This window comes from Lissotriton vulgaris, chromosome 5, assembly GCF_964263255.1.
Source record: "Lissotriton vulgaris chromosome 5, aLisVul1.2, whole genome shotgun sequence".
NCBI lineage: Eukaryota > Metazoa > Chordata > Amphibia > Caudata > Salamandridae > Lissotriton > Lissotriton vulgaris.
Window position 1 is genome coordinate 1,558,765,865 of NC_141693.1, and position 24,622 is coordinate 1,558,790,486.

General features: G+C 48.3%; 1 protein-coding gene across 1 annotated transcript in view; it reads right to left on the minus strand.

Annotated features, from left to right (window-relative positions):
- SUPT16H (SPT16 homolog, facilitates chromatin remodeling subunit) overlaps positions 1-24,622 on the minus strand; it is a 270,497-nt gene that overhangs the window by 194,785 nt on the left and 51,090 nt on the right. The window contains exons 5-8 of the mRNA XM_086923629.1: positions 11,987-12,133; positions 11,371-11,522; positions 10,946-11,118; positions 7,502-7,592 (exon numbers count right to left, since the gene is read on the minus strand). Coding sequence (XP_086779755.1) covers positions 7,502-7,592; positions 10,946-11,118; positions 11,371-11,522; positions 11,987-12,133 — 563 coding nt within the window. The remainder of the gene's footprint in view (positions 1-7,501; positions 7,593-10,945; positions 11,119-11,370; positions 11,523-11,986; positions 12,134-24,622) is intronic.

Consider the following 24,622-nt stretch of genomic DNA (forward strand, 5'->3'; position numbering starts at 1 on the left):
CACACACACACACACACACACACACACACACACACACACACACACACACACACACACACACACACACACACACACACACACCCGCGCAGACTGCGTGTTTTGGTGCAGAACAAGGTGAGGAGTCGACACGGCACACATACCCGTGTGCCATGCCTACAACCACTGCCCTGTCATAGATCAGCCACCCCTTTAGCTGGGTGCACTATACCAGTGGGGAGGGTACAGGTGCATGAGCCCTGTACCCCTACAGTGTGAGCAAATTCTTAGGCAGTGTAAGTTAGAACTCCAACTTCTCCAGCCAAGTACTCACCTGGAAACCAATAACTCACTTACCTGCCATTGGATAACATTGACTGGTTTGCCATTAAGAGTATATGGTGCTGGGAGTTGTCTTTACAACCTTCCTCAGATCCCCGAAAAGAAGAAAGAAGATCAAGAAGACCCGCCGTGCAGCTGCGGACAGGACGACAACAAGTGACTTGGCCCCAGACCTACCGGCCTGTCGACCCTGGAACCTGCTCCTGCCTAATCCCGGCGACTCCTGCGGACAGCAACCTTGGGACACCCAGAGGACCTGCCTGCCTTGACCCTCTTAAATCCTGGGACTCCCATCAGCAGAGGCTCTGCTGCAACAACCCCCTGGTGCCAGCCAGGAAGCTCCAGACCAACCCACTCTGCACCCGCAGAGCCCAGCCCAGCCCATGCCCGAGTGATCCAGGACCATGAGGACGTCCCCCTACCCCGAAGTCCAGTGCCCAAAGACACTCCTCAACGACCCAGACGACGCCTGCAGCCTCAGGACAGAGGACCCCTTCGACCCCAACCAGCAGGGGGTAAGATTTCCCGACCGCAAAAGACACCCCTGCACCCGGCGCCCCACTGCCCCCTGTGCCCAACTCCTGGGTGCCTACCTATCCTCCAAGATCCCAACTTACCCCTCGAAGTGTTGGTCGCTCCAGAAGATCCTTCGTCCCCAATCCTGCAGCCTTTGTTCCCTTTTCAAGTTCCTCATTGAATAACATTTGAGCGCCTGACGACTCAAAAGCACCCTGCACCCAGCCGCCAGAGTGCCCCTGGCAGCGCAACCTGTACCCTATCCTACTTCCCCAATTGCCCTGAGCAAGTGACCAGGAGCCCAGCTCAAACAGCCGCTGCCACCAACCGGAGGCCCCCTTTCCCTCATTGGATAACATTGGGCCTAACTACCTCTGCACCCGGCCGCCCATGTGCCACTGGGGGTGAACCAACTGTACTTACCTGACCCTGGGGGACCCCTGAGTCTATGCCCAGAACTCTAACTTCTCCAGCCAAGTACTCACCTGGAAACCAATAACTCACTTACCTGCCATTGGATAACATTGACTGGTTTGACTCGAAACATTTTCTAGGTGTGCAGTTTTGGAAACTAAAAATATTCATATAAAATCACCCGAATTCTGAAGTACTCACCTGTGATCAGGGGAGAAGCCACTACTGTACCTTATAGCCCAGTACTGAACCGCAAAAGTAATCCTTACCGGGTTTACTAGTAATCTGTATTTTCTCCATAGGAATCCTTTGTCTGCTTTTCTATGAAATTTCTTTTAAGAGTCTACTTTTGAAAACTTGAAATATTCTTTAAAAATCATACAAAATACTGAAACGCAATTACTCACCTGTTTTAAGTTGAGACCCCAGTGCTGAACCTGGGAACCTAGTACTGTTTTACAAAAGTAACAAGATCATACTTTACCTGTAACCTGAATTTTCTCCCATTGGATAACATTGCCAGGTTTTCATTGAAAAGTTTCTAAGTGTGAACTTTTAAAACAGCTTTTTATTACTGAAAAACCACTACTGTAACAAACGATTTTCCTAAATTGGTTTCAGCTTAGACCCCAGGACTGAACCTAGGATCCCGTCCTGGAACTACCAAAGTAATCTACAAAGTAATCAACTGTACATATATGATGAAAACCTATTGAGCTCAATGCTGTAGTGTGTTTAGAATTGTGTTGCCCACTGCAACCCCTGTATCTAATGTGTTCACAAAGTTTATTGCCTCTTTGCAAGGTAATTACATGAGTACGCCTATCGAGAAAAGTATATTTTTATATCTGTTGGTTCTAAAAATAAAACTAGATCTTTTGATTTAAAAACAACTGGCCTGGAGTTCGGTCCTTGAGTGTGTGAAACCTTTTGCTGACTGAGGATGTACAACAGATGCTTTACTCTGTCCTCTGGTACTGCCTTACTGCTCGACCAAGCTACCACTTTTGAGAGTAAGGTCAGTCCTGACTTTAAACTCCGTTATACCTCTGGGGTTTGTGGAATCTATACACACTGTACCTTATTCTGGTCCAGTACATATAGAGCCACTTTCTTACATTCAGTGTAGCCATTATGGAGCTGTGAAGTTATTAATGACAAACTCCCAGTACCACAAACTCTTAAGGGCAGCACTGCACTTAGAGTGTCTAAGAATGGACGTAGGCACTTAGAGGGCACAGGGCTCATGCACCTGTACCCTCACCACTGATATAGTGCACCCAGGCAGAGGGGTGACTGATCTATGCCAGGGCAATGGGTTGTAGGCATGGCACACAGGGTTGTATGTCATGTCGACTCTTCACTTTCCTGCAAGAAAACACGCAGCCTGCAAAGGCAGTGTGTTGGTGTAAAGGTACAGGGCCTCTAAGGGTGGCACAATAAGTGCTGTAGCCCTTAGAGGTCTTCCTTGGTTACAGTGCCCAGATATACATGTTTAAATCATGATTGGCCAGGGACCCAAAAAAAAACAGTTGCCAGTCTTAACTGTTCAGTCTGTTGGTTGTCATGGTCCCACAAATGTTTCTATCAACAGAACATTCTGACAATGACTGGCCAGTTCTGAATTATTGGCTCCGAAGTAGGGTAACCCTGTTGACCTCAGAATCTAACAACTTAGTACAACTTATGCCTCCTGTGAGAAGTTGGCCTGATATATAGTGTTCACTATTCTAGTGAGCACTTTGCATCAGTCCAAACAACCCTTATTGATGATTGGTTGTAAGTCAACCTTATAGACCAGCTATCCTAGTAGCATGGATACGAGCAGTCTTCGGGCTAAACTCTAGAAGGCGTGTTAAGCCAGCTGTTATACCATCACATATACCCCTTGAACACCAAGTGAAAGGACACCACACAAGTGTTATGAAAATAAGCAGTGTATTTATTTAGATCACAACAGCCCTGTACTCTTTATGAGGACAGGGTACTAAGCACACAACAAAACTCTTACGAAAATACTTTAAGTTGCACAATTTACACAAATGCCCGAGGGGCACGGAAAACCATATACTATGGAAGTGGAATGCGAAATTACTAGCAGGTAAGTACTGGACTAATAGGCTTTGGAATCGCTAGGACTACGTTGCTGAACCTTCAGATTACTAGTAGGAGGCCTAGGGGACCCCGGGTGCAGAGTGTGCACTCTCACGCGGGATAAAGTCTATGGGAGTTAGTAAAAGCAAAGTTAGTGTTCTCGGGCGAACCCGATAAGGTAGGTCGAAAACGACAGTGGATCTGGACCCTTGGATAGTGAGGCTATGCTGGGGCACCGAAATGCCGAAGTTACCTAGCCCAGGGGCTGCGGCTGCATAGGTCTGAAAAGACGTCGGGAATCCTCGTTGACGAACCAGGAGCCTGAAGAAAGTTGCTGGCAGGCGACCAGTGAAGATTGTTCGAAGTGATCCAAGCCTGGATCGAAGATGGATGACACCTGAAAGCAGAGGGGACCAAGTTCTTAATCACTAGCCAGTGATCAGATGGGCACCAGGATGGCACCGGATGGTAGTCACCTCGACCAGGTGAGTGGGCGACGCTGGGCTCTGCAGTCTCACGGACCAGGAGGCGTTGTCGGCGACCAGGATGGAGGTGCGAGCTGTCCCACGATGGTTGATGCTGTCGACGTCGCTGGACCCAGGATTGGGGCAACAAGTCTTGGCAAATTCAAGCCACGCGGTGGACCTAAAATGGCGTCTGGAGTGGACCAGGAGGGTCCGGGGTGCTCCTCTTTTGGAAGGGAGCAAGGGCCAGTCTGGAGCAACCAGACCAGCAGTGGTGATGTCGTCGGGCGTCGTCGGGAAGGCCACAAGCCAGCGGGCTAGTAGCCAGACAACGCGGTGAGCAGCCAAAAAGCAGAAGGGCCCTGCGCAGATCTCGTGGATGCTGGGGGGCTGGTCTTCAGTGCTGGAGCTGCTCAGGGTCGGGGCTTCTCGGACCCCAAAGCACTCACCAGAGGATCACTCGGCGGTCGTGCTGGAAAGAAGTCGTGCAGTTCTGATGATGGCCGGTCCCTCGAGGTCTCGTCGCACCTACGGTTCTCAGCTTAGCTGTAGAGGTCAGAGGTGCCAGGGAAGCCGGGTGTCGTCGAGCTGGTCAGTCGGATTCCGGAGGAAGGACGTGCAGCAAACCGCAGAGTTCTTGATGGTGCCTGCGGGTGCAGGGTGACTACTCCTTAGTCACAAGGGAGAAATCTTGAGAAGAGTCGAGAGTTCCTTTCGTGGAAAGTAGTTTCTTGATTCAAAGATGATCTCATTTGGAAGGGTCCCCGCTCCTGCCTTTATCCTAAAGAAAGGGGTGGGTACGTGACTAGGTCCTGCCCTAGGGGTGGGACCAGGAAGGGGGGTGGTTACACCCCTCTCCCATGCCTGACTTTCCCCAGGCCAAGGGCTGGTGTGCCCCTGGAACTGGTTCTAGCCGGCAGATGCGTAGTGAGCACTGGGGTGCCACTTGCAGTCGCCTTCCTGTAAAGCCCTGCCTACCCAGGATACACAAAACCCTGTCTGGGATGGTGCTAGCACCGCCCCTGACAGGAAACCCTTTGTCCAAGCTCCCCTCGCTGGAAGAACTCCCAGCTGCAGGGGGTCAGACTCGTGTCTGTGGTGGCAGCATCCATTTTGTGATGCTGAGGCTTGAGTTAACTTTAACTGGGGTTCACAGTTACATACATGTCGTGTACCTCTAGAAGGGTGGAATGCTAACCCCGTCGCCAGAATTGGCGAGGGGTTAGTATTCCAATTCGTATGACACCTTACTCGACATGTTTTGATAAAGCGATACCAGAGTTGGCATTTAACCGGGAGGATTATAATGCACTTAAGAGTATATGGTATGCGTTATCATGTAACAGCTATTAGGACTTGGTTCCGCAAGCTGCAAACGGGCTCAGCTCATGCCAGAGCACCATCTCACACGATTCCAAGCACTCTGCCTTCAGGATTGTCAAGGCCTGCCATAGGAGTGACTGATAGGAATCTGTGTGTCCATTTTAGGGTTAGATATAGGTATACTTAGGCTTTCCTGTTTTCAGTTTCTATTTTTGGTAAATTCTGGTGGGGTTTTTTCAGTGTTTTCAATATCTTAAAAAACAGTTATCAGTGGTTACACATTTTCGCGCCACTAAAAACAGAAACAGTGTTTTTCTGGTGTCTATGGAACGTTTTACTTTTATTATTGATTGCTTTCTGCACTGAAAGAACATGGTATATAGACATTGTACTAATAGTGTATATGAGGTCCAGATAGATTTTGGCAAATTAATATTATCGTAGTACACCATACAATACTTCTTCAGTGAGTCTTTGGGTCATGTGCGCTCGCTTTTTCCTTCCCATGTAAACTTCTGTGAAAAGGCCCTTTCAGCATTCATAGCCCATTGGGCTGAGAACCATCAGCTAAGGGACACAGTTGGGATGACCCTTTCTTTGATGCCACGTAAAGCATGAAATGATAAATATTTGCGTTTTAGTTCCTTGCATAAGAAAACAGTGCACCAGAATGGACTAAAAAGTCAATAGCATCCCTCATTAACTCTTAAGATTGTAAAGATGCTTTCAGCATACCATCTAACAAGTGGCAAGGATCTACTACAGGGAATCACTTTAGCTCGGGTATCAATTTTGACAGGTCATCACTGCAAATGCAAACAATATCACTCCAATCTTTGTTGAACTTGGAAAGAACCTTTTTTGCAGAGCATTACAAGTGACACTGCGTTCCATGTTTTCCAAAAGTCTGGTGTTATGTTTTCACCTCTATCCCAGATGCTTGGTGATATATATATATACTTGTCACTATAAACTTGCATTGAATGTTTAAAGCCTGAGGTGGTGTCAATTCACCTACTATCAATACTGACCCACTAGAAACTATGGTCTGAAGTATTAAGGGTTTTTACCCATTCTGTGGGTAAATGTGATGACACATATTAGGAAAGATGTTTATAAAACCAGCCATTTTACCTATCAGTGAAAGAATCAAATGCAGCCAAAATATCAAATATGAGTTTGATATTTCCTGATTGTCTATGGTTTATAAAATAATTAAACTAGACCTAAAACATGAAACTAAACCCTGCATCTTTAGACCAAAGGCCACAAAACTGAAAAAGTAAAAGGAAGAAAAAACAATATTTTAGTGGCATCCCTAAAGAACAAAACTCAAGCAGAATAATGTTAGCCAGTCTTTCTTTCTGCTAGCTTGTATAATAAAGTTACATTGTATTGACCCCTTCAGGAAGAAAAAAAATGACTCTTTCACTCTCTTTTTCCTTTCTTTGAATGGCATTTAGTTTGTGGTTGTCCAGGTGTTTTTTCAGTGTTTATATGTTTTCACCGGTGAGGGCTATTTTTCTTTCAGTGGGGTTTTATCAGTTATTATAGGTTTAAACCTAAAACCCCACAGCCTAGGTATACTATATCTAAAGCAAGGGGTGATTACACCACCTTGCCCCAGCTGTCGTGCAGCCAGTTGTGTCAGATTTAGATGGCCATCAAGGGGTGGCATAATACATGCTTCAGCCCCTGGTAGGCCCTGGGTACGCCTATGCCCTGAGTTACAGGGTCTGATAAGGTGGCCCAGTACCAATTGGAAATGTACCTAAGGTACATGGAATCCATTTTAGAGAGAGAGCAGTAGGCCTGGGGTCCTGATTGGCAGGGCCCCAGGTCAACTAATTCGGAAAACCAGTAAAACACCAGGCAAAAAGTTGGGGGCAACCATAGTCAGGTATCCACCTTCCTACACCTCCAACCAGTTCACCAGCCTTCAATGACTTTGCCAGGTGATCCACAACTACGAATTTGTGAGCCTCACCAGCTCCTTGAAAAGGCACACTAATGTGCAGACTTACCTTGAAATACTTTAAATATTTGTTAATTTGCGAAACCACAGTTATAATTCAATGGTGTATTTTTGGGTTACTGATTTTTCAGAACCATTTTAAAGGGAACTCCGCCATAAGAGCACACACAGAAGCGATTTAATAAGACTAACAAGAAGTTAGAGCAGACATTCACAGCAAAACTGACACTATTGCATTCCACCTAGCAGATATGCCTTATCAAATGAGAGTAAAGAAACTTAAAAAAACGTTTCGTTTTTTTCAAAAACACCTGACCTATACCCTCATAGGTTTACATTGATCCAACGGTCGCTATGTTATAAAACTCATGCAAACCCCATGTAAAAGGGCACTCACCCAAGGTTCTTTGTGATCTTACTCATCAGGTCAGGCTTCTGCTTCTTGGCCATATTCATGACACGACTGTAAACATCTGAGAGCTTGGCACCTGTAAAGGTCACAAGGTCAAAGAATATGACCAATATGAAATCAAGACAACAGAAAACATCTCACATCAATATACAGCTCAACATTGCTGGCAATACTACTTTTCCCTTTTTGCTCTGTTTCTTAGCCAAGCTCACGGTTTTCAGCCTCGCTCCACTCCATATCAATGCTCCAGCTCCTATATTGCTCCCCTGATACCATCGCCAACATTTTGTGCACCTTTAATGAACAAAACCTCCACATTTGCTTCTCTGTACAGACACATGGGCTGGATCTTTTGACAATTACCCTTAAGCACCCCAAATGAGACTGGTGTCAACCCTGCAGGTTCCCTGTTCAAAAAGTAGCATGGCCTACCTAGTTTTACTCTTTGGAGGGTATAAAACGTCACGTGACATGCCATACCTTGCAATAAGCGGGCTCATATACACAAATATATCTATGATTTTGGGTTTACTAATTACTCAAGTGTGTCATGCCAAACAATCAGAAACAGCTTCTGCATGTATTGTAATGTAATGTAATGACAATTTAGAACAATTTGTAGGGATTAAGGCAACTGTGACTGCACCGATCTAGTAGTGGGATAATGTACTTTGTCTTTGGTGCACAGGATCTGAGGCTCAAAACCCCTACGCCGCCTGGGATAAAATCCCACAATATCAAAATACAACAATTCGATCCAGCGCTCATTTTTTTTTTTTAAACTATCACATTAAAGCATTCATATTTAAATTGCATGAATAACACGTTCTTTATATAAAACGAGATGACATCTGTTCAGCTGGTGTGTTTTAGTCATGAATTCTCCTTCACATTAGATAAAACCGTAGTCAACGCGCTTCATCCATTCGGACTTCTTCAGGGCAAAATGATGTAGCTGTACTCCGGTCTTGAATATTCAGTGTGTTATTTTTTCCCCTAATTTTTTAATAGAGATTTTTTACTGAACATAAACAAGCTTCAGTACATAGTCTGTTCATAATAGCAGATTTGGAGAGAGATGTAATTAAGGCTCCACAATGCACGACATACACCCCCTCGTAAGCGCCCGCTGTGCAACAACAACCTTCCCTTGACATAGTTTGCAGCATCAATTTTCCCACATCAGTGCACCCTGCTCCCTCTGGCCTTCAACTATATCCTCTATACATTGCCCAGGCACCCCATATCTTTTAGTCTTTTCGTGGGCATCCCTGGCACTGGTATATCACCCGTTCTGCCCCGTAGCACTAGTCGAGGTCTTTCTTCGAGGCTTTAAGTGTGGGGGGTGTCCCTGCTCCCCATGCTCGGGCGATGATCCTCTTGGCCACCCCTTCCGCAAGAGCTAGCCAGGTCTTCGCCCATTGTGGCCACGTTGTTTCACCGGTCACACCCAAGATGAGCCACCTTAGCTCAAGCGGGACGTCTTCACCCACCACGTTCATTACTCGAATTATACCTTTCCAGTATGTTTGGATCCTAGGGCATGACCACAGTATAGGAAAGAAGGAACCTGTCTCTCTGCACCACCCCACGCATTAGTCAGTCGTGCAAGTGCCCATTTGGACGCAAAGTATTCAAGAGGCATAGGATCTATGGAGAATACGGAGCTGAATCAGCCGGAATCTTGCTCTTATAGCCATTTCCCAGGGGGCCTATAATGCCTCAGCCCAATCGACGTCCTCTATGAGACCCACATCGGACTCCGAAGCCTAATGCAGTATGCCTAAACAGTCTGGGGTGGTGTTAATCAATTTCTAGTAAGTCCGGGAAATGGCCTTATCAATCATGGGATCTAAGAGTAGACGGTCCTCGAGTGGCGAGTATTCATGTAGCCAAGTACCTTCATGTAGATGGCAATGAAGCGCATGTCGTAGCTTTCGGTATCGAAGATACTCCTTCCCCCCTCCCCCCCCCCTCCCAATTTGAAACTGGCTCAGCAATGTGTCTATGTCCAACATTTCTCTGGCCTTCCAGGCAGACAGTCAATCTCTATCAAGCTCCATTTCTGGAAGCCCGTGAGTCATGTCAATTCATCCACTTGACCACCGTCCCAAAGAGGAGTTTGTTCCGTAAGTTTGTTTGTCCGCCCAGTCATTTTGGTTGCCTTACGCCAGACTTCCGACACCGTTCGGGTATATATCGGGAGAAGCGGATTACCCCTCCCCTTCCGATAGAGCTCCATCAAGTAGCTATCGTTTCCGAATGCCAAGCAGTCTACACTGTACGCTGGTTCCTCTACTGGTGAGAAGGCCTACCCACTGATATTTACTAGCCGAGATGCCCTATAGTACTTCCGTATGTCAGGAATGGAGAGACCCCCATCATATACACCTCTGAAGTTTATTAAGTTTGATTCTAGAGCTACCTCCCCCTCCCCCCACCCCAGAGCAATAGACGCTGCTCAGATTCAATGGAACAAAAAAACGCCTCTGGGATCAGGTCGAGGTGTTCAAAGGGCGTGGGAGGACCATCATTTTAAAAAGGCCCGCCCTAGCCATCAGGGAGACGGGGAGGCATCACCAATGTGCAAAATCTTCCCGCAATCGAACCAACTGTGCCTGTACATTTAGCCGCATGAATTTGTACTCATTCTTGGTAATCCAGAGACCAAAGTACTTAAAAACGTTTCCCTAGAGATCAATTCAGAACATGCCAACGATAGGGGCAGTGCTCTCCCGTCAATGACAACACCAGGGATTTATTCAGTGTGGTATTATTAATCCGTTTCCTGAGCGCGTTTCGTAGGAATGAGAGCAGTGATCTCACACATTGAATTGGATGGTAACATGTGAGCCCATTATTCCAAAGTTTGTTCTTGGCACTATTCACAATAAATCTTAAACATTTACTTCGTATCTATGGCCAAAAGACCGGTAGTCACCATGCGCACAAGAAGCAAACATTCTGAGAGCATTCAAAGTGCCATATTTCTGGAGGCACTCAAGATCACATCTCCGTATATATATTTTGACTGTATAAGCAACAAGCAACTCCACTCGTGTACCGCAAGGTTGCTATACTAAGAACCAGAGTGGTAACAAAACAGGGTGTTATGGTACTTTGCATGTTGTTTGTTAATTGTAGAGCATGGTTGGTTATTACAATAAAATAAAAATAAATACAAAAATGTGTACCCATCTCCAAGCCAAGTAAAAAACAACGCTCAGATATCCATCCAGTCAATGAGCTTTTTGTAATTAACTGGAAAATAAATAGCACATAAATCAAGTGGTATCTGAACTATGCAACAGAACAAACAAAAATAGAAACCGTTCTGTATTTTTGGGATGTAATCCACATCCTGACTTATTTCATTGACATCACATAAGGTGCACCACACAAACCCCAGAAAATAGAACTTGCTCTCACCATGTTTGAACTCCTTCAGGATCTCCTCCTGAAGTTGGAGTAGAAACCCGTAATTGTCCTGCACTTCCTGTGGAGGGTCTACCATCAGCGTGCGCACAAGGTTGGAACAATAGGACTTAAAACGGATTCCCATGGCACAGGTTATGGCACCAAAGTGCATGTGGTTTTTGTCACTGCAATGGAGAAAGGAGGAGACTGGCAATTAATAAAACACATATCAAACCAAACCAAGAAACTGCAGCATATTGTAACCTTTGGACGTGTGCCTGCATGGGCTTGTAACACTTTACAGAGGCATTCAAATTTCACAACCCTTTCCAAACACAACAGTGCTTTAAAGACGTGTCTGAGGTTTTGCTGGAGTGAAAGAGACAGAATTAGACATCAAGTGAGAAATCGTACCACTGCATGCATCACTTCCTCACCTCACCACACTGAACTTGAGATTGTAGTGGCCGCCACTTTGAATAATAGGGGGGTAGCACATTTCCACGGTAGAGGGATCGGTTCCTCCCAAGTATTTCTTGTCTTCAATAGCCTTCTCCACCGACTCAGCCAGCTTACTGTGACGCACTTTCTACAAGGACAGTAAAAATTATTTTCAAAGAAAAGTAAATCCTGATGTGTTACTGTGACGTAAATGTATTTTTCATAAATTGTATTAACTGCAAAAAAAATCAATCAGGTGGCAAAGTTAACTGCGCTTAACAATATTGTGAATTCCAGTATGCTCTTTAACACTATATGGACATGGATTGTGTATCTCTATGTGAACAACTATGCATACACAGAATTATAGCTAGAATGGAAAAGAGTGAACAAAACCCTTAAGACACCTTATAAAACAGTAATACACTAAATAAAATGAGGTAAATGGCAAATTGAAGAGACCCATTCAAATATCTAAGAAAAAAATAGTTCAATAGGCAAAAGTACACATGGGGTGACCATACTTTTTTGGGAGCAGGCACACTGAATGGGGCCAGGGCCTGCATTTGACATCAGTGTTTCTATTTCAATAAGTGGAGTCTTGAGCCTAACCTCATCAGCATCCACAATTTCCATCACTCGCTCCTTGAAGAACTTGTTAAAGAGATCCGAAGTAATGCTGGCAGCCTTCTTCATGAGGGCAAGCTCCCCTTCCTCCTTCACGGCGATTGTGTATGCCACCACTGCACTAATATCAACCTGCCAAGTGAGAAACAGAAAAAAGAAACGAGATTAAGAGGCGGGGCAAGATTTCAAGCACTGACAGATGCAAAAAGCAAATAAAATCAAATTTCTGCATACAGAAGTCCAACATTAACCCTGACAAGTGTTTAGAAAATACAGAATTTTCCACACACTGAAAGGTTAAATGGTTTTGGGGGTTCAGGGGGGGATCTGGGCTAGCAAAATGTCAGGCCAACCTTTTCAAAGAATGCTAAATTCTGATCCAGTAATAGTACACAAATCAACTATTCCTTCCATCTCACACTGGCAGTCTTTGCCTTTCACCATGTACAGTGGTCCTCTACACTTTCATTAGGTCTGTACTACATATATACCACATATATGCATCCATACAACTGGCTGTGCAACAGCAATGTCCCCTGTAGGAAGCTGGCTCTGTATACGATATTGCCACTAGGTGGTTATACAGTGAACAGATTCCAGGGGTTCGCCAAAGGTTTACAGGGCTCTATGTAAAACCTAATGTGCTCTATTAGTGGTAGTGTGGATGAAAAGCTTTAGGCCTAACAGAGAAGTGTAAGACATTTGTTATACACACTGTAACTAAATAACACACAACTTCAAAAGGAGATCCACACCAATTTTAGATAAATATACTTTGTTTTTTATTTTAATACCAAGATCTTCGCAATAAAATAAAATACTTTTCACTTTCAAAAGTTGACACTTCGAATATATTTCTTCAATGTTATCCTATGAGAAAAACAATATTGCGGCAAAACAAGTAAGTATCACACTTACAGTTCCAGTGCTTGGGACCAAAGGGTTAAGTGAGCACCAAAACCACCACCAGTGGCACTGGGGCAGCCGGATGCATGGTTCAAAATTCGGCCCAATGCGTTTCGAATGAGACTGGGGGTGCTTGGAGCCACACTGCTTGCAGGTAAGTGGAACTGGTTGCAGGGGCCAAGCTTTGGGGGTTGGGACCAGCACGCGGGGAGCCAAGCTGCACAGAAAACATACACCAGTGGCACAGGTACTGCCCAGTGCAGGTTGCACAATCAGCGTTGAGCGCCCAATGCTTTACAATGGAGTTTCTTTTTTTGACAAACAGGCTGCAGGCGTAGCACAGGAAGCAGCAAGAGGGAGACAAAGGACAACAGAGGTAAGCAGAGATATAGGGTGTAGTAGGGCCACCGTCTGTTCAGCTCACCAAGGCCCAGGGGCTTTGAGTGCAGGGGTGCTGTAAGAAAGTGCCCTCTTTTTGCATGGTTGCTACCACTTTTTGCTAAACTGCTGATGTACTTTAACGGAGTGTGCCCTGGCCTCCTGCCAAACAGTTACCCAGGGTCTATGTTCTTTCCCTAAAACTGCATTAAAAACAAAAACCAATTGGCACTATCTGGCCATGGGCCAGCCCATGTGCCACCATCAAAGGCCCTGTGTGTGTGTGTATGTGTGTGTGTGTGTGTACACACACACACACACACACACACACACACACACACACACACACACACACCCCCCCCCCCCCCCTTGCAGGCTGCGTGTTTTGGTGCAGAACAAGGAGAGGTGTCGACACGGCACACATCCCTGTGTGCCAGGTCTACAACCCACTGCCCTGGCATAGATCAGGCACCCCTTTAGCTGGGTGAGGGTACAGGTGCATGGGCCCTGTACCCCTACAGTGTCTAAGCCAATTCTTAGACATTGTAAGTACAGTAATGCCATTAAGAGTATACGGTGCTGGGAGTTTTTTTATTATGAACTCCACAGTACCATAATGGTTTTTACTGAAAACTGGGATGTTTGGTATCAAACTTTGTGAGAAAGGGCCCTCTTTCTTGCATGGTATGCCCCCGCTTTTTGCTGAATTGTTGATGTGCTTTGACTGAGTGTGCCATGGGTTCCTGCCAATCAGGTACCCATGGCCTATGTTCTTCCCTAAAACTGCATTGAAGCCTAAACCCAATTGGAATCTTTGGACACATGTCAGCCCCTGGTAAATGGTACCCAAGGTACCCAGGGCACTGTGACCAGAGAAGGCCCTTAAGGGCTTCAGCACTAATTGTGCCACCCTTAGAGGCCCTGTGCCCTGTGCCCTGACACACACAGCCTTGGCAGGCTGCGTGTCTTGGTGCAGAACAAAACAAGAGTCGACATGGCACACATCCATGTGTGCCATGCCCACAAAACACTGCCCTGGCATACAGTCACTCCATTATCTGGGTGCCTTATGCCAGTGGTGAGGGCACAGGTGCATGAGCCCTGTACCCCTACAGTACCCAGGACCGTTCCTGGGCACTAAGTGCAGCGATGCCATTAAGAGTATATGGTGCTGGGAGGATATCATTACGAACTCCACAGCATCATAATGGCTACACTGAAGACTGAGAAGTTTGGTAACAAATGACTCAGCACATTAAACCCACACTGATGTCAGTGTGGGATTTAATGTAAAATGCACGACAATGGGCATCTTAGAGATGCCCCCTGAAACCTACCTTCAATCCACTTCTGGTCTGAGAGGCTGCCACACAGCTGACATGTTGCTTGACCCCTGGGTGGAGAGCCCCCGCTCTCCTGGGCCTGCAACAATGCACATCCTGGGAAAGGTGCTAGACCTCCTCCCCCAGGATGGGCAGGGGGAGCTTCAAAGGCATACCGCCTTTGTGAGCTTCTCCAGACCACTTGCTGTACTCAGCAACTGGCCCCCAACGGTTCTGACCCCCACTCTGGCGGGAAAACCTACGCTAGGAAAGGGTGTGTGCCAGCCTGTGTCAACTCCACCCCTCAGGTGGCAGAGGCAAAGTGAAGCACAACTCCGGGTTCTGGCCATCTTGAAGATGGGAAGCCTTGCCCAATTAGAAATAGGCTCCTGCCACCCTCCCACAGTAGAGGAGCAGCATAGGGGGTGTATTCACCCCAGGACAGGGAGCCATTGGTCCCTTCCCTTGCCCTACCTGTAACGCCCCTGAACCCTCCTTCCTCAGATCCCGATTTCGAAACAAGAAAGAAGACCAAGAAGAAGAAGACCTGCCGTGCAGCTGCTAACAAGAGGACGACACCAACTGACTTGGCCCCAGCCCTACAGGCCTGGTTGATCCTTGAACCTGCACAACTCCGGCATCTCCTGCGGACAGCAACCTCAAGAACCCCAGAGGACCTGCCTGCCTTGACACTCTTAGAGACTGGGACTCCCACAAGCAGTGGCTCTGCTCAAACAGCAACACCCCTGGTGCCAGCCGGGAACAGCGAATCCAGCCCACTCTGCACCTGCCGAGCCCAGTCTGTGCCCAAGTGGATGAAGACCCTGAGGACGTCCCCCTGGCGATTCGGACCCGGAATCCAGTGCCACTGACCCTCCGACGACCCAGACGACGCCTGCAGACTCAGAACCAGGGACCCCGCCTACCGTGACCAGCAGAGGGTAAGATTTCCCCAAGTCCAAAGACATCCCTGCACCCCCCAGCCTCCTGTGCCCAACTCCAGGATGCCTACCTACCCTCCAAGATCCCAACTTACCCCTCAAAGTGTTGGTCCCTCCAGCAGATCCACAGTCCCCGGGCCTGCAGCCTTTGTTCCCCTATCAAGATCTCCATTGAATAAACATTGAGCGCCCGACGGCTCAAAAGCACCCTGCACCCAGCCACCTGAGTGCCACTGGCAGTGCAACCTATGTCCTATCTTACTTCCCCATTTGCCCTGAGCAAGTGACCAGGAGCCCAGCTCCCACAGCCGCGTAGCCTGCTAGCCACCAACCGAAGGCCCCCTGCCTCTCATTGGATAACATTAGGCCTAACTACCTCTGCACCCGGCTGCCCCTGTGCCGCTGAGGGTGTACCAACTGTACCTACCTGACCCTGGGAGACCCCTGAGTCTAAGCCAAGGACCTTAACTGCCAGTCGAGTACTTACCTAAAAGCGGATAACTCACTTTTCTTGCATAGGCTAACATTGACTGGTTTCACTCAGAAATTCTTCTAAGAGTGGAGTTTTGGACCTTTAAAATATTCACCTAAACTCAGCCGAGCAACAAATTCTGATTTACTCACCTATTATCAGGAGAGACTTCAGTGCTGCACCTTTTAGCCCAGCACAAACCCTGAAAAGTAATTTTAACCGTACTTGCCAGTAACGAATAGTTTCTTACCTGTCGGTGTAGTTTTGCAGCTTGAAGATCTTTCTGGATTCACTATGCTGTGCATTATTACGCGATCTGGTGGTTGGGTCCGGATTCTTAGTCTTTTTTCTCTTTTTTTTTTGTAGCCCAGGTGGGCGTCGACGTCCCACCATTTGGTGCACCTTCGGGACGTCGGCACGCTTCCTGCGGAAGCTCCCACCCTTGGGCGCCATCTTCGGATTCTTTTTTCTTTTCTCTTGTGGTGAATCCATGGCTATGTGTATTACACTTTCCTTCAACGTAAACTTCTTCACGTATATTTGTCTTGTTAAACATTCCTATCTTACTCTATGTCCTTCCACCTTCTCCAGCCTCATCTTTCTGGCGGAGGTGGGTGGGTTCGCTAGTGAATCCAGAAAGATCTTCAAGCTGCAAAACTACACCGACAGGTAAGAAACTATTCGTTTTGCAGCGTGAATCTTCTGGATTCACTATGCTGTGCATAGATTTCGTAGCGGTTTTGTCACTCATGTGGCGGCTGGGTGGAAGATGAGCGTTGGTTATTAAAGATATGTTGAAGCACTCTTTGACCCACTTGTGCTTCCTTGTTCATCTGCACATCTACGCAATAGTGTTTAGTGAAAGTGTGCACTGAAGCCCATGTTGCCGCCAGGCATATGTCTTGGATGGGCGTGTTTGCCAGGAAGGCGATCGTTGCCCCTTTCTTTCTGGTTGAGTGGGCTCGTGGCCCCTCCGTGAGCTCTTCACCAGCTTGCATGTGGCAGAGCTGTATTGTTTTGGCAATCCATCTTGCTATGGTGTTCTTAGTCACTGGTCTACCCAGGAGACTCCTTGCGAAGGACACAAAGAATTGTTTTGTCTTCCTGTGTTCTTTCGTCCTTTCTATATAGTGCATTACTGCCCACCTTGCGTCCAGAGTGTGGAGCGCCCTCTCCGCGTTTGACGTGGGCTTCTGGAAGAAGCTAGGTATCTGGATACTTTGGTTCATGTGGAATTTAGATACTACCTTGGGCATGAAATGCGGGTCTGTCCTCATCACGACCATGTCACTGTGTATTTGTATGTACGGTTCTTGCAGCGTCAAAGCTTGTAGCTCGCTCACTCTGCGTAGCGATGTTATTGCTACTAGAAAGGCTGTCTTCATTGTCAGCATTTGTAGTGACGCTTTATGGATGGGTTCAAACGGTGGCTTCATGACTTACGTCAGTACCACGTTCAAGTTCCATGCCGGCGGCGGCATCCTCTTGGGTGGCGCTATTCTCTTCGCTCCTTCCAAGAACCTTTTACCTACTCTGGAAGTGAAGAAACTTCTTCCTGTTTCTCCTCTTGTGTATGCCACAATCGCTGCCAGGTGAACCCTCAGCGAGGACGAGCTTAGTTTAGCTTTGATCAGGTGCGTGAGGTATGTAAGTACTGTAGACTCTCTAGTCAATTTTCTCTCCAGGTTTTTCCTATGGCACCACTGCGTGAACCTCTTCCATTTCTCCCCATAGCACTTCCGCGTGCTGGGTCTCCTTGCTTCTCTCAGCACCCGAAGTGTGCTCTCTGGTAGTTTTAGATGTGCGAACTATAAGTCCTCAGGAGCCACGCTGACAGGCTGAGGCTTTCTGGTTCTGGGTGTAGAACTTGTCCACCTTCCATGGAGAGAAGGTCTCTTCTTTTTGGGAACTTGTGTGCTCTGCCCTGCGACATCTCCATAATCTGAGAGTACCAAGTCTGCCTCGCCCATTGGGGAGCCACCAGGATGAGGGTCATGTTGCTCGACCTGCACTTGTTCAGGACTCTGGGGATCAGTGGCGTCGGTGGAAAAGCGTAGGCAAATTTCTTTGACCAGCTTATCCATAGGGCATTCCCATGGGACATCGGTTCCTGTTCACTCGATGCAAAGTGTTGGCATTTTGCATTCTGGCGTGTTGCAAACAGGTCTATTGTTGGTGTGCCCCACCTCCTGAACAGGTTCTCTGTCTCCTGGTTGTTCAGTTCCCATTCATGGGACACCGATGCTTGCCTGCTGAGCCAATCCGCTTCCACATTGTCCTTCCCTGGCAGGTGTATGGCAAGCAGGTCTATCCTGAGTGGGATCGCCCATCTCCATATTTCTTGAGCCAAGCTCGACAGAGGGAATGACTGAGTCCCCCCTTGCTTGTTGATGTAAAACATCGTTGTGGTGTTGTCGGTCTGTATCATCACCCTTTTGTTGTAAAGGTGCCTTTGGAAGGCCTTGAGGGCCAGCAACACCGTTTTCAGTTCCAGGTAGTTGATGTGCTTGACTGCATCTCCTGGGTTCCACAGACCCCTCACTCTGAGCCTGTTCATGTGTGCACCCCATCCTTTCTGGGATGCGTCTGTGGTGATGGTCACAGTTGGGTCCGGTGGCGTTAGAGGTTTCCCCATCGTTATATTCTCCTTCGTCCACCATTTCATCTCCTCCTGCACATTGTGCGTAACAACCACTAGATCTTCCCAACTTCCTTCTGCTTGTGACCATTGCTGTTGCAGCCACTCCTGTAGTGGTCTCATCTTTAGCCGAACATTGGGGACCAGGTGGATGCATGACGCCATCATCCCCAAGATCTTGCTCACCGTCCTCACTGTCAGAACTTGCCCCTTCTGGTAGTGACGTTTCTCCCTCAGCAGGCTGAGTGTTTTCTTCTCGCTGGGTGTCACTCTTCATTCGACCGTGTTGATCAGGGTTCCCAGGAATATTTTCACTTGTTCTGGGTCCATGGAGCACTTTCTCCAGTGGATGGAGAAGCCCAAGTTCGTGAGCGTTCTTGTGACATGTTCTGCGTGAGCTTTGCACCTCGTGCAAGAGCTTGCTTTCACGAGCCAGTCGTCCAGGTAGGGGTACACATGTATGCCCTCCCTTCGTAGGTGTGCGGCCACCGCCGCGAGGCATTTGGTAAAGACCCTTGGCGCTGACTTGAGTCCGAAAGCCAGGGTTGTGAACTGGTAGTGGTCTTCGTTCACCTTGAATCTTAGCATGTGTTTGTGTTTCCTGTTCATGGGGATGTGCAGGTATGCGTCTTTTAGGTCTATCGTGGACAAGTAGTCCCCGGGCCTTATTTGTGGGATGACCTCTTGCAGGGATGTCATCTTGAACTTTTGAGTTTTTACGTAGGTGTTCAGGAACCGTAGGTCCAGGATGGGTCTTAGGCTTTCGTCCACCTTTGGTACTAGGAAGTAGTTTGAGTACACCCCCTTGTTCCGTTCTTTGTGCGGGACTTTTTCTATGGCCTCTTTGAGGAGCAGTTCTTTAGCTTCCTCTTGGAGCAACTGCAGTTCTTTGCACTTGTGACCCCTTCTCTTTGGCTTTCTGCTTGGTGGATATCTTTCCAGCTCTATGCAGTATCCGTGCTGTATAATGTTTAGTATCCACTTGTCTGTGGTTATTTTTCTCCACTCGTGTAGAAAAAATCTCAACCTTCCCCCTACTGGTGTTGTGTGTTCTCTTGAGCCGTGTCCGTGTGAGCCTCCCCTTAGCTGTTGGTGCTCTCCCCCCTGAGGCTTTGGGTGGTTGAGCGCCTCCTTCCTCCTGGAGTCACTTTTGGGGGGGTTGATCACCACCTCTCCGTCTCTGGCCCCGTCCGTTTCCTCTCCCTCGAAAGGACTGGCCCCTATTCTGGGAGTTCCAATTCTGCCTCTGTTGACCATGGTGGTGCGACTGTTGCGAATGTGAATGCTGGTTTCCCCCTCTACCATTTGGTCTCCTGGTAGGGGTGCCTCTCCGCATCCCCCTGAATTGTAGGGCTCCCATCGATTTGGCTGTCTCATTGTCCTTCAGCTGAGCCAGTTTGTCATCTACTGATGCCCCGAACAGCGTCACCCCGTTGAAGGGGGTGTTCAGGATGTTATTTTGCACTTCTGCCTTGAAGCCTGATATTCTGAGCCAGGCTTGCCTTCTCTCAGTGATGCCTATGGCCATCAGCCTGCTAGATGTTTCTGCCCCATCTAGGGCTGTCTTCAGGCATGCGTTTGCTATGTTATGTTATGTTATGTTATGGGAACTTGTATAGCGCGCGGCTGCCCCAGCCAAGGGGCGTCCCGGCGCTGCGAGCTGACCAGAATGCAGAGTGAAGGTGCACAGAGAAAACAGATTATTGGAAAAGATGGGTTTTGATGGCCTTTCTAAAGGCTAAGAGATCATGCATCCCCCGTATGTTTACAGGCAGGCTGTTCCATAGCTTGGCAGCAAGGAAGCTGAAAGATCGGCCACCAACTCTGGCAAGTCTAGTGCGGGGAATGATCGCTAGATGTTGTCCCTCTGAGCGGAGAGATCTGCTAGGTGTGTACTCAGACAAGAGGGGACTCAGCAGTGGGGGAGAGGCGGTTTTGAGGATCTTGAAGGCTAAACATAGAGCCTTGAACTGGATCCTTTTTCCCACCGGGAGCCAATGCAGTTTTCTTAAGGTTCCTGAGACTGAAGAATGGCGAGGGAGGCCGACCAAAGCCCTGGCAGCCGCATTCTGGACTCTCTGCAGTCTGGTGGTTTCGGCCAAGTTCGCTCCCAAAAGGAGAGAACTGGCATAGTCCAGTCTAGAAAGGATCGTCGCCTGGACAATGAGCTGGCGGGTGCGGCAGTCAAAAAACTTCAGGATGGGCCTGATGTTGCGTAAAATGCCTAAGCACGTGGCAGCCACTTTCTTGGTGTGGATGGTATATTTTAGAGCCGAGTCGACCCAGACACCTAGATATTTTAACACAGTCTTTTGGCTTGGGGGGTGGGCCCAGAATGTCAGGCCACCAATTATCTCCCCAGGATGCGGTATTTTTTCCCAGGAGGAGAATCTCGGTTTTACCGGCGTTTAATTGGAGAAAATTCGCCGTCATCCAGTTGGTGATGTCAATGAGTGTCTGTTTAAAGTGATGGGCTTCCAGAGCACTGTTGTTATTCAAAGCCACCACCAACTGGGTATCATCTGCATATGATACCAAAGCCATTCCATTTCTTCTAGCCACCTCCGCTAACGGGCGGACATAGACATTGAACAGGGTAGGGCTAAGGGACGAGCCCTGCGGCACTCCCTGTCCAATGCTATGCTATGTTATTGACGTGTGCCTCGGCCACTTTAGCAGGCCAAGGGAGCAGGGAGATCGGCCTAAAGTTCTCCGGAAGTGAGGGATCTAAAGTGGGTTTTTTTTTTAGAATAGGGGACACCCATGCCTGCTTCCATTTGGTAGGAACACTGGCGGTGGAGAGTGACCGATTGATGATGTCACGGACGTGATCTGTGATGAGTACATGAGCGTCACAGAAAAGGTCAGGCTTTAAGGGATCTGCCGGAGATCCGGATTTAATCTTTCTACAGATTTTAGAGAAAGTCTCACGGTCAAGTGTAGGAAGGGAAGTGAGGGAAGGCCTGGTAGGATCAAAGGTGACCGGTGACTGTGGGCCTTTGGGGAAGGTGTCGTATATCTTCTTGATTTTATCTGTGAAAAAATTAGCCATGTTGTTGCAGAGGTCGGGCGAGGTAGTGATGGTGTTGACAGATTTTTTTGCCGTGAGGTCTTTCAGAATTTTAAAAACCGATTTTGAGGTGTTAGAGCTATTGTTGATTTCACTGGCATAATATGCCGCTCTTATTCTGCAGACCTTACGGTGGTAAGTTTTTTGGAGCAGGACTTACTCTTGTTTAAGGCTGGCATCATAATTTTTTCTCCAGCGTCTCTCTGCCTTCTTACATTCCTTTTTCAAGGTAGCAAGTTCTGAGTTGTACCATGGACTCGCCGTGTGGATGCGGGCCTTGGTCCATCTGGCAGGGATAAGGGTGTAGAGAGCCTGGGTAATCCAGGGGCAGAGCTGATCGTATCCTGCATCCAGGTCTTCACTAGGGAGTAGGGGATTTAATGCCAGGATATCATGTAGGTCTTCAAGGCGGAGTTTTCTCCATGGCCGTTTCTGAACTGAGGGAGTGGATGCTACTACAGGGCTCGAGTTGCAGGGGATGGTTAACATCACTAAGTAGTGGTCAGTCCAGGCCATGGGAATAGGTGTGCCAGAGGACCCGCCGGTGATGTTGGAAAAAATGGGGTCAAGGAGGTGTCCTGCTCTATGGGTAGGGCCACAGACAAGTTGATTGAGTTCGAAAGCCGCAAGATCCGCTAAAAAAGTTGCCGCTTTAGACTCGGTATTCTTGTCAAGATGCAAATTAAGGTCGCCAATAATCGTAAAGTTGGCAGAGTTAATAACATTGGTATTCAGGTATTGTAGAAGGGAGTTAGTGAAGGGAACGTCAGCACCAGGAGGTCTATAGACCAGAAGGCCAGTAGCACAGAACTGGGGGTTGACTTTAATCGAGAAGCGAGCACTTTCGCTACCTCTGATGTCTACTTTATCGAGTTGGCACTTAAAGTGGGATTTGATTATGAGCGCTAGCCCGCCCCCTCTCGTGCCCCTGTTCACAGTATAGATAGAATAGCCTGTAGGTGTTGCCAGGTTGCAGACCGAGTCCATCTCGTCAAGGAGCCATGTCTCAGTCATGAACAGGGCATCTAGAGAATGGTCAATTAAAAGATCATGAATTTCTGAATGATGTTTATATATGGATCTTACGTTAAGGTGTCCTAGCCTGAAGGTATGGACAGGGAGGGTTTTGGATTTACATTTGGAAGTAGAGCACAGTTGGGAGGGAGTAACAAGAGGATGGCGTATATGAGCAGGGTTGCGTCTGGCGCAGGAGCATGAGGAATGCTGAAAGCTCAGCAGCTCGGATTTGGAGTAACACATCTTACCGCCTTAATGCCAGGGTGAGGAGCAGAGTGCCTGGCGCCTGGCGCTGCCTTAGCGCGGACGGGCGCAGACGGGCAGCTCTTTGGCGGGTCTTCGGCGGGGCTGCGCGCGACCGCTGCGCGCTCAAGATGTTGTGAGGGCTAAATAGCCACAGGAAGTTGTACACTAGAGCGCTAACCGCTCTGCATGCTGGCCGACCGGAATTGTCCAAACGAACCGATGTCCTTTCCCCCCTCCACGAGGTGGGCTGCCCTCTGCCTGTACTCCTCAGGCATGTGTTTCAGCAACTGGCTCATCTCATCCCAGTGCTGGTATTGGTGTCTATTCAGGAGTGCATTGGAGTTTGCCATCCTCCAATGCATAGCGGCATTTCTTTCAATTTTCCTTCCAGTGAGGTCCATCCTCCTGCTTTCCTTATCAGGTGGTGGGCCAGATGTTGTTGGCCCGTTGGCCCTTCTGGCCGTTGCCGCGATTATGGAGTCAGCTGCCACAGTGCCCTGGATATAAGGGGGGTCCTCGGAGGAGAACTTGTACTTCTTCTCCGTCCTCGGGGTCACTGACCTGCATGTGGCCGGTTCCTTGAAGGCTTCAGTCCCTTGGGCCGTGACGCTCTTCAGCATGGGCAGGAAGCTGCTTTTCGTCTGTGAGGGGAGCAGAGTCTCCAGCAGGAAGTCAGCCTTTGTCTGTTCCTCCTCCAACTTCACATTGTAGACTGCTGCAGCCTTCTTAACGACCTCATAGTAAGCCCCGATGTCGTCTGGCTGCGAAGGCCTCGAAGGGTATGTCTCCACAGGTTCCTCAGGTTTATCGTCCTCGAGATCCTGCCATTCTTCCTCTAGCGACGCCGAGGATTCTGAGTAGTAGCTCTCGCAAAGGTAATCTCCTTCCGAGCGGTTGAAATCCTCCTCTTCTCCCTCATCTGTGGGATTTGGAGTTTTCGGCGGCTCCTCGGCTTCGAAGTCCTCCTGCACCTCTACCTCTTCGGCGGTCGCAGCGGTCTTCGAGGGAGTCGAGTAGGTCTTTGAGGGAATCGTGTAGTTCTTCATTGTTTCCTCGATGGCTCTCTTCCTCTGGAGCATACTCTCCATTTCGGCCTCAAGCCTTCTTCTCTTTTTCTCCATCTCTGCCGCGTGCTCGGCGTCTAGCTTTTCGGCCGGTCTCTGACGGTACCTTCGACGCCGTTCTGAGAGTTTTCTCGCTCGAGGGTCCCTTCTCGAGGGCCTGACTCGACGACTTTTGCTTTTCGCTGGTCTTTGCCATCTGGGAGTCCTTTTCGAAGGATCCGCTGGGCCTTGCGGAGGATGCGGCTTCGGACGTCGAAAATCTCGTCGCCGGCGCTCCTTTCGAGGACTTAGCCTCTGCTTTTCGGGGTTCTCCCTCAGGCTTTCTCTGCCCTGTCTGGGTTTTCGGGGTCGTAGACTCTCCTACCTTTTTTGAAGGTCTCACATCGGTCTCTACGAGCGTGAAGTCATCTGGTCCCTCGGCGATGTTCTCCTCTTCGTCGGAGGAGGCACCCAGCTGGTAGAGGGTCGGCGTGGTCCTTTTCCATTGCATCGTGTGGTGGGCCACCCTCTGTCTCTCTCGAACTCTCAAAGTCTTCTGCGTGAAGATTGAACAGGCGTTGCAATCCT